Raw genomic sequence first — 10850 nt, 5'->3', positions numbered from 1 at the left:
AGAGAGTTAGGCATGAGCCTCACCAAAAGTCCACGCTCAGGTTACTGCAGAAAAGATGCCGCTACTCCGAAAAATCTGCTTTAAAATGCATCTCTCGTCAACAGTCTTTACTCCTTGTAGGACAGAAATATTTCCACTCCGGGATATTTAACCTTTATAACTTCTTATAATCTTTTCCCAATATTTAGCTTGATTTTACTGGTGGTGGTCATTGGTTGTTGTTAATATTTTTAATGCCTTTAAAGCGCATGTTATCTTTGGGATATCTAACTCTGATGTATTGCCTAAGAATAAAGGAAAACAAAAAGCATATAAACCACAATTCTAAGGAAATGTTTGTAGTCTCTCATACTTGAATTCGTAAAGTTTCAACAGTATGAGAAATTGACAGTATTAAGAACTAGATAAAAAGTATTAGGGGATTATATGACTGAAACATTTTACTAATATGTTAAATATTATTTAGACATTATTTTATTATTTATGAAAACCAATAATGAATTAGAAAGTAGTAAAGTAAGTTCAAATTTTAATACTGGTTTCCTTTATGTCTTTTTAATTCTTTCTTTCTTTTTTTTCTTAGGAAGCTGCACAAGCCTTAATTTATGCTGAAATGGCAGGCTCTAGCCTAGAACGTATTCAGGAAAAAATAAATGAGTATCTGGAAAGAGTTCAAGCTCTACATTCAGCAGGTTTGTAAAGGAACACCGAACTTGTCACTTTGGCTCTTCTTCCTCTCTTACCCTGTGTCCTTGCTCTTCTTCTTTACCTGCAGGTCTTGGTCCTCACTCTTCACTGCTCCTCCCCTTTGATAAGCACATCCTTAACAGACTTGTGATTGGGATAATAGAATATATGGAAATGAGTAATCAGTAAAGAGCACGCTTACAAATAATATAGTCCAGTTGCTATATTTCCCCTGGGCCCAGAAATGGTGGTCCACAGTTAAACAATCACTCAGTAGGAGCGACAGGATTGGGACCCCATTAAAGCCTGCTTTTTGCATATATTGTCAGTGCCCTTTAAAAAAAAAAAGTGATTCTTCCATCTCATTGTTAAAAGTTTCTTTAGCCTTAATCTGTTCTACACCAAGACCTTAGCTGAACTTTAAGCAACATGTAAGCAGAGACCTGGAACAACTTGTGTTTATTTTAGTAAACAGCATGGCAAGTACTCTGATAGAAATATACAGGTTTAACAGTTGTTAGCTTGAATAAGTGGTTCATGTCATGTCAAGATCTGTTCACACACGTAAAAAGGAAAATTATCACCTGTTGACATTTTGTTTAACACCGTCAACATCGCTCCAAGAGCTCTTTTTGGCCTTTTTTCCCCCCTCTATTGTTGTTTAATAGTTACAAGAAGCTTAGAGGAATTTCTACTTTATGTAGCTTTGCCTTGGTAGACTTTGTGCTGCTTCCCACCAATGTCGGAATAATGGGAACCGGTGTAAGCACATAGTTAGAATAAGGTAGACTTGATCACTGGGCTTCTTGTTATGTTCATCTCTTTAACAAATAGTTCACTTTAAAACAGTGCCCAGAAATTAAAAGTCCTGAAATGTGGACTACCAATGTATCTAACTAACCCTCATTTAATTCAAAGAAACTTTGTTTTCCTGGTCAAGCAAATGAAGTTCTTAAATTTTCCAATGATAGTCAGGAAACCTTATTTTATAAGCCGTGTTTACAGAGAAAATGATCTTTGAAGTATAAAGTAATCTTTTATGCTTACTTCCATGATATCCCTGTTTTTTCTATACAAATTCTCTTCATTTCAACGACTGTTCATTGAGTGCATGTTTGGGTTAGATGGTAGTACTGAGTGATAGAACAATGAGCAACAGCCCTTGCCTTCAGGAGGCCTTTAAGTATGGAGAGATAAAAATTATAGACATTGAACTATCATAGAAATCTCTTTCTGAAACATACTAGACTAAATGCTGAAACTCAATGCCAGTGAAACAAACATAAGAATTTGTAAAGCATCCTCATTAAAGAAACCATTTCTGCTGAGTCGATTCTGACTCATGGCAGCCTATAGGACAGAGTAGAATTGCCCCATAGAGTTTCTAAGACTACTGTAATCTTTATGACAGCAGACAGCTTCATCTTTCTCCTTGGAAGTGGCTGCTGACTGTGCACTGACCTTTGGGTCAACAGCCAAGTGCTTAATCACCGTGCCAGGGATCCTACTAATGGAATCACACCCACTGTCCTTGAGTCTGTTCTGACTCGTAGTGACTCTGTAGGACAGAGTAGAAGTGCTCTTTACGGTTTCCAAGACTGCAGATCTTTATGGAAGCCTCGTTTGTCTCATGGAGCCTCAGTGCTTTCAACCCTCACCTTTCAGTTAACAACCGAACACTTAACCACTACACTGAGTCCCTTACTTGTTTTGCCATTTACTCATTTGTTCTTAACTGAAGCAGAAGAGTCCTTTTTAAATAAAATCTTGTTCAGAACCCCAGTTTTTACAGCCGATAAAGTTTCCTGACAGTCAAGAGATGAGTTTACTTTTAAACAACATAAGATAATAGTGATGAATTTACTTCTGGGTGGGGTACGGTAACAGTTTGAAAATCACCTTTGTATTATAAAGAGCTCAAGACTTGGGATGAGCAGATCTGAGTTGGGTCCCTACCCTGCCATTGTAGCTTATGAAACATCAGGCTGTGTCAGTTGTTCTCAACAGGAGTGGCTTGGGGTCCCAAGGGACTGTTAGCAATGTCTGGAAATTTTTTTGGTTTCCACAGCTGTGGGGATGCTGCTAACCTCCAGTTGGGTAAAAGCCAGGGCTGTCGCTAAACATTCTGCAATACATAGGGCAGCTCTCCACAATAATCCTCTACTACCATTGAGCGGATTCCAACTCATAGCGACCCTACGGGACAGGGCAGAAGTGCCCCATCGGTTTCCGAGACTGTGACTCTGTACAGGAATAGAAAGCCACGTCTTTGTCCCACAGAGTGCGGACAGTTTCAAACTGTTCACTTTGTGGTTAGCAGCCCATCGTGTAACCCACTGCCACCAGGCCACCTCTCACAACAACTAATAAATTTTTTAAAATTACAACTTTATTGATAAGGAATTCATGCACCATGAAATTTACTAGCCCTTCCAAAGTATATAGTTCAGTGATTTTTAATATTTTAGAGTTCTGAAAATATCACCAAATTCTGTATTTATTGCCATCATTCCCCAGTACTGCACCTTCACACCATCCTCAGCTTCACCCACATTCAGCCACTAATGTACTTTCTTACTATGGATTTAACTTGTTCTGCATATTCTGTTTAAATGGAATAACGTTCTTTTTTATGTTTTCTTTCATTTAGCATGCTTTCTAGGTTATATTGTAGCAAGTATCAGTACTTTATTCTTTTTATGGCCAAATAATATCCCATTGTATGGATCTATACCACGTTTTGTTTATCCATTAATCAGTAGTTGGACATAGGGGTTGTTTCCACAATTTTGCTATAATGTGGCTGTGATTGTTTCTGCACACGTTTTTGTGTGGACCTAGTTTTAGTTCTCTTGCATATATGTCTAGGAATGGAACTGGTAGGCTATATGATAACTCTCTGTGTGTGTGTGTGTGTGTGTGTATGTGTGTATGTGTGTATTATATATGTGTGTGTATAAAACTCAGTGTTCAACATTTTTGAGGAACGGCCAAGCTACTTTCTGAAATACCTGTACCATTTTTTAATTCAACCAGAAAGTAATGAGGTTCCTAGTTTCTTCACACCCTCACCAGTACTTACACGGTTCTCTGACTTCTTTAATTTTAGCCATCTTGCAGTTATTAATTGCCTTTGAGTCAGTTCCATGTCATGACGTCCTGTGTGTGCAGAGAATTGCTCCCTAGAATGTTCAAAGCTCTGGTCCTTTGGATGCAGATCACCAGGGCTGCCTTTCGAGGCCTGCCAAAGAGGGCTGGTGGCTCTGAGCTTCACAGTCAAGTGCTGTAGTAGTCTAGCTGCTTGCACCACCAGGGATTCCTGTGATACCTCGTGGTTTTTGTATGTATTTTCATGTTGGCTAATGATACTGAACATCTTTTCAGTACTCACCGGCCACTTCTGTATATTTGGAAAAATGTCTGTTCAGCTCTTCTGTCCATGTCTAAATTGGGTTATTTGTATTTTTGTTGTTAATTTGTAAGAGAACTTTAAATATCTTTAACAGATAATAACTTCTATTTTAGAAGCAAACATAAACACATTTCAACAAGTAGAAATATGTAATGCTTATTCTGAACACAGGTGAATGGGAAATAAAACAATAGCTGTATCATCAGGACCCAGGATATTATAGAAGGATAGGTCAAACTATGTTGCTATACAATCATTGAAATCTTTAGTAAACAAAAAATATCAAAATGTGAAGCTTTTGTTTCTTGACATAATCTTCCACCTACGTGAATACACTTCCAAAGGCATGTTTCCACCACTCTAATCCTTCCCTAAAGAATTCTTCACTCTTCCATTTACACCCATCCCAATGGCAGTTCTGGCATCCCCATGAACCCCGGCGTGTTCGTTTTCAGTGTTGTTTGACTTTGGGAAAACTAAAAAGTCTGAAGGACAAGATCAGGGGTGTTGAGTGAGGGTGATATGGTGTCTCTATGAAATTCTCACAGAACAGCGCTTGCTACCTGTGAAGAATAAGCGGGTACATTGTCAGGATGGCAGAAAAATTATTCAATTTGCCTGGCCTTTTCACCAATGCCATCTTCACTTACAATTTCTTCCTAACAAGTCCCTGTGATAGTCCTTTGTCATTGGAGAAAATCAGTCTAGATTACCCTCCCCGCAAAAGCACTCATTAAAACCTGCTGAACTCTGACCGTTCTGCCTTGAACTAGCCCCGCATGTCCCCTTGGCAGCTGTTGTTTTGATTGCAGGACTGGTGGCATTACTGGCTGAGAGAACTTGTTTGCGGCCATCCATTAATCAGACACATGTTTAAACACGTTTTATTTGGAATGAACCCATGCATGGTAGACTGGACCACTCGTAGCAATAATTTTTGACTAAGCCTCGTGCCAGGCATTCTGTACTAAAGGGAATTTTTAGAAAATCATCTTAAAACATAATGGAGTTCTTGTAGATTTGGCATTTCCCATGTTTTTGCATACTTTTTTGCTTTTGAAGATGTATGTGAAGAGAACTCATGTTTTTTGTAAATAAAGGATACTGGTAGAGAAATGCAGGAGGAAAAAAATTGAGGAAATAATGCATTTCTTGGTATTCTCAGTATTTAAGGTCTATTGTGTATGAGTTAAACAATCATAGATAGTCTTAAAAATTAAGATTAAAATGAGAACAGGAAAGTTAGTTGTAAGGTTCTGTTTTTACTTTCATGGTTTTTAGTTGAAAGGTGTAGGATTTGGGTAAAGCATGTCTGAAATGTATTAAAATGGCTTATTGTTCACAGGGCACGTTTACATTTTTATATATACTTTCGTTCTTCTCGTAGTTCAGTCGAAGAATACAGACCCTTTGAAATCAAAACATCAGTTGGATCTAGAGCGAGCCCATTTCCTCGTTACACAAGCTTTTGATGAAGATGAAAAAGAGAATGTTGAAGATGCTATAGAATTGTACACTGAAGCTGTGGACCTTTGTCTAAAAACCGTAGGTATAGCTAGAAATTAAATTGTGTGGAATTACACTAAAGACGTTTTTTTCCCCTTAGCATTGGATTTTAGCTAGCAACTCACTGAAGGAAAGAATTACTATAAATGTAGCTAGGTTACTCTCATTCAGCATTGGAAAGTAGACCGTTAATCGGGGATTTTAACATTTTGATAAAAATTTCACATTGAGTTAGTAAGGAGTTTTTTTTACAGTAGTATTTTGTTTTAACATTTGTATACCCTAATGGCTAAAATTAACTAGCTACAAGAAGTAGTATTTTTTATTTAATGTCTGAAAAGCAAAAGGAATCGGTTCCTGTCCCACTTCTACTACCTCCTGAAATCAAGAAACCAGTGCAATTCAGTTCAGTTTTAGTGCTAACTGCATAAGAGAGTACTTTTTCTTTTGACCCTAACCATCAGAGCTAGGTCATAGCTCATATATTAGAAAGACACAGTCCCACGGACTGCTGAGTCAGTCCAAGACCTCAACTACAAAATAGAATCTTGGGGGTCCCCACACATCTTCTCTTCAAACCTGTAACCTTTAAATTTGGGGATTTTCTGTTACACATGTCAAGATGTACATCTGTAAGCTTGGGTGTCCCCCGGCCCTTCTCACTTCTGACCTTCTGCCTCTCACTCTGTTTTGATGATTTGCCAGAAGTTTTCTAAACTTGTGGAGAGTGCTATTATTTTATTACAGTTTCATGATAGTGAAAAAATGCAAATGATGCACAGAGGGAGGTCTAGGCAAGCCCTCAACATACAGCTTCTGCACCTCTTTTCTCTCATCTGCATCCATATCTGTCACCAGCCAGGAAGCCCCTGAAACAGCCAGCCAGTTTCCAACCTTTAGTTTGACCTTTTTACATAGTCACACATGACTAAATCAAGCTCCCCATACCCAAAAATTGATAGCCGAGGTGAATCTTTGTGCTATGAGCAGTGCCCGCCTGAGTAACCTTATTAGCATAAGCTGTTAGGCAAATGAGGCCTGAAGCCCTCATCATAGAATCACTGAGAACTCTCAAGATTTTAGAGGTTCTCTCTGAGAAATCAAAGACAAAGAGAAAATTCTTTGGGTAAAGGTCATTGTAAGCCACACAGAAAGTGTGGTCTTGATTTATAGGGCTCTACTAATGTGCAATACAAAGTCTGTATGCTGAGTTACTTCTCTCTGAGGGCTCTGGTTGGGTGTCTGAGCATCCAGCTTTTTTTTTACTGACACTTTTAAAGATGAACATAAAGCTTAATTTTTACTTCATAATTTCAGGAAGTGTAAGGTACATTGAAAAACTTGCTGAGGAATACAAACAGTAAACAGTAACTTTAAAAATGTCTATTTCTTTTTCCTAAGTCTTATGAAACTGCTGATAAAACCCTTCAAAATAAGCTGAAACAGTTGGCTCGACAGGCACTGGATAGGTGAGTTTGGGGTGATGAGTTTGGATCATTCTTCGCATAGCTGGTGTGTGCTGTTCTCTGAAGCAGTCTGCATTTGTGGTAAAGGTCATAGTAGACATGAAATCTTCCTCTGCGTGAATTTACCTCTGAAGTGCCCTGCTTTAATCTCAATACGTAGCCAATTAGTCAAGAACTATTTCACTTCTTTTTTGAGACACGTAAAAATCATGGTTGCGGTGTTCTAAAAACATATTTCCCTTCTGTCATATAGTATTAGACTTCCAAAGAGTAGACCTTCCAGTGATTTTTCAAGCTGATAAAAGAAATTGGAAAGTGAGTCTGCTTTCAGCCTTACACATACGCTTTACACATACTGCACATAGGGCGTGTGTGTACCTCCTTCAAATCTCTGCTCAATATCTACATTTAAGTGATGCCTGTCCTAAACATTCTGTGTACAGTTCACCCTGCGCCCAGCACTTTCATCCCACCTGCTGTAATCTTTCCCATCATGCTTACCACTTTCTAAGGTATATGAAATTTGCTAATTTGTGTGTTAGTTGTAATGTCTGTCCCCTTTCTTAACCTCCATTCCCCCAAATGTAAGTAAGCTGTGAAGACAGTGAATTTCGCCTTAGTTTAATCCTGTAGCCACACTCCTAGCAAATGCCTGACATGGTACGTAATTTGGGATGTGAGGGAATGTTCTGAGGAAAAGAGAAGGTTGAAATATGTTTTTATAGCATGGATTAATAAAAATGACTCTTTTTGAGGCTTTGATTAGGTAACTGTCTCTCTCACCCCAAGCCTTTTTAATTTTTGAAATAAAACAATAATCCTTCCCTTTTATCCTCATCATCTGCTCACCTTCAGTTTGTTTCCCTCAGTTCAGGAAGATGTGGGCACTTGGCCCATAGTGGTCTTCTCCATGTCTCCTTCTCTCATGAGTCAGAATCATAGATGACTTGTAGTATGACTCTAGGTAACCTGTCTTGAATTTTCCCTGAGAAAGTTCTGAGAAATAGTCTCATCCGTTATCGGCCCTTTGGAGGAACTGTTGAAAATTACAGTCCTTTTTCTAGGAAACAGATGTACATAAAGCTTTTCTTCTATATGTAATGTCAGTGTTTACTAGAGTCTCGAAGCTCATATGTGGACTCAGGTTAAGTGCTTCTGCTTTTTAGTTTGTTCTTCAGTCAAGCAAAGTCACCGTGCGTGTTGTGGGAGCCTTCAGTGAGCCTCCCTCTCCTTCCTCTTGTCTCACTTCATCTCCGTTTCACTTTTAGTGATTGCACCCATGGTTTGAAATGACACCTGTGCATGCTGTTACTCTTCTTAGACTGCATGCCTACTCCTCCGCTGACACACCCATTCAGAAAAATCCTACTCCATTCATTGAGTTCTTGTACTGTTTACTCTCATGTTACACTCCCATCTGTCACTGTGGATGCAATTACTTGTCTCCCACAACTGAGCACTTGAGAGTAGGGAATGTTTTATACACTCTTGCATCCCTTGACCAGTGTCATAATGCCTAACGTACAGTAAGTTTGCGATGTGGTTAATGGAATATTGTTTGCAACAGTTTCTTAAGGGTAGCTTGACTCATCTGTCAGAATTTCATATATTCATTTGCATTAGGAATGCTTCACTGGCTCTTCAGGAGAATTTTGTTTTCTGGAAAGCCGAGATGTGAGGGAAAACACCACATACATCCTTTTCTGTGCGTCTTTCAATTACAGAGCAGAAGCCTTGAGTGAGCCTTTGACAAAGCCACTTAACAAAATCAAGTCGGCAAATACGAAACCAAAGCCAGGTCCAGTGAGAGCCCATTTTCCACTCGGACCAAATCCCTTCCTCGAGAAACCTCAGCAGTTTGTAACTACACAGTCGTGTGATGCTCAAGGACAGAGATACACAGCAGAAGAAATAGAAGTGCTCAGGTAGGTCACTTGTGATTATCATTATAGTGAGGAATTTTGTTATAAATACAGCTAAGTTTTATTCTTATGGTCCATTGACTGTTATTTAGATCTTAGTTATAGGGTATTATAGGTATTAATTTATAATTGCAAATTATGTTGTCATTTTCACAGCCTAAAAGATTTCAAGGTTGTTAATTCTAATATGTTTTACCATTAACATTTCTGTTCGTTATGGTGTTTTCCTGAGAAGCTGATCATTCTGCAAAATCTCACGGAAAGGCTTAAGGGAAAATTAAGCTATGCACAGACCACCTGTAATCTGTGAGACTTAGTAACCAGAGGCCTAACGGTAAAAGTGATTCCTTTGGTAAAGCAGTCTAGGCACCAAGGGTTGGTCTAGCTCAGCAAATGGACCACCTTGAACTAGGGAGTGCCTGCGTGGTGCCAATAACAAATGCACTTGGCTGCCAGCCATAAGCTGAAGGTTCAAGTCCATCCAGAGGTGCCCTGGAAGAAAGACCTGGTGATCTGCTTCTGAAATGCCAGCAGTGAACACCTGTGCAGCACCCTTCCTCTGGGATGCACGGTCACTGTGAGTGGGAGTCTACGTGATGACAACAATTTTGTGTTTGGGGGTTTTGTGCTCTTGTTCAAAGAACATGTGACAGAGACCTTATCACAGAGGTTAACCTATGTACTGTCTAGCCCTTTAGAGGAAAAAATCTTGTCACCCCCTGGTCTAGGCAGTCAACTCAGTGTGTCTAGGAGCAGCCTTGGGGATATTAAAATGCAAAACACAATGAGGGGGAAACCCTTGTGTAGGTGGGATTAATCTCTGGAGCCAGTCAGCCTTTGTGGAGGGGGTTCAGCTGCTTATTGCTGTGCCTGGAGCACAGGTACTCGTCTTTAATCTTCCTGAAATTGAACTGCAAGAGCTCCTTATGTAGCAGTCACCTGAGAGCATTTCCACCTGGAGGATGTTGATTCTATCCCTTCTGATCTTTGAGCTTAGAAAAATTGTATTTGATACAGCACAGCACAAAGTAGGATAAAACGGGGATCGTTTTGGAGCTGAGAGACAATAAATTAATAACAAACTAATTTTTTACCTACTCAGCATCCATATAAAGAAGTTCTGGTGGTGCGGTGGATCGAGCACCTGACTGCCAAGCCAGGGGTGGAGATTTGAGCCCACTAGCCACTCTGTGGGAGAACAAGGAGGCCATCGACTTCTATAAAGATTGACAGCCTGGGAACCCTAGGGGCTGTTCCACTCTGTCATATGGGATCTCTGTGAGGCACAGTAACTTAACAACGATGGGTTGGGTTTTTTGGTTACACACATCTGAACTTACACACTACAAAAAGCAGCTATATTGTTTCTACCTTTAAAATGCAGCTGTCCTTGGTACTAGAGAAGAGTTCTCATCCTCCTTTCAAAATGAGAAGAAATGCAGTCCTAAGAATCATTGTGTCCATCACTGGCTATACAAAATACTGGAATTTTCCTGCTAGCTTTTTGAAGGTCCTTTGTATTAGTTAGTCCCCATATTCAATCACAAGCTCATTGAGCAGTATTACGTGAAGGCCAAACTTGTGAAGTTCGGCAAGGACTTTCTAAAGAAAAAGTTAACTTATATCAGTGCACATGTACCCAGAGCAAGAAGAAACTAGGCAAGGCTGCTGCGAACCTCATTTCTGTAGTTCGTCAGGAGGCCGCAGTTGATATCTGTAACACTTCTGTTCCCATTGTGATATTTTCATAATCAGAAACTATCAACATTTTTATTTTTATTTATTTATTTTTAAACATTTTATTAGGGGCTCATACAACTGTTATCGCAATCCATACACACATCAATTGTGTAAAGC

General features: G+C 39.3%; 1 protein-coding gene across 1 annotated transcript in view; it reads left to right on the top strand.

The window, feature by feature from the left end:
• The first annotated feature begins 589 nt into the window (after positions 1-589).
• Positions 590-10850, top strand: part of CAPN7 (calpain 7) — a 45789-nt gene continuing 35528 nt past the window's right edge. Inside the window, exons 1-4 of the mRNA XM_045297694.1 lie at positions 590-692; positions 5487-5644; positions 7007-7074; positions 8796-8996. Of these exons, the coding sequence (XP_045153629.1) occupies positions 614-692; positions 5487-5644; positions 7007-7074; positions 8796-8996 (506 nt within the window). The 5' untranslated portion in view covers positions 590-613. The remainder of the gene's footprint in view (positions 693-5486; positions 5645-7006; positions 7075-8795; positions 8997-10850) is intronic.

Source organism: Echinops telfairi, unplaced genomic scaffold (assembly GCF_000313985.2).
Source record: "Echinops telfairi isolate 266 unplaced genomic scaffold, ASM31398v2 ScPeMD7_7420;HRSCAF=8458, whole genome shotgun sequence".
NCBI lineage: Eukaryota > Metazoa > Chordata > Mammalia > Afrosoricida > Tenrecidae > Echinops > Echinops telfairi.
The sequence above is the reverse complement of the archived record's forward strand: the minus strand, read 5'-3'. Positions and strand labels throughout refer to the sequence as shown.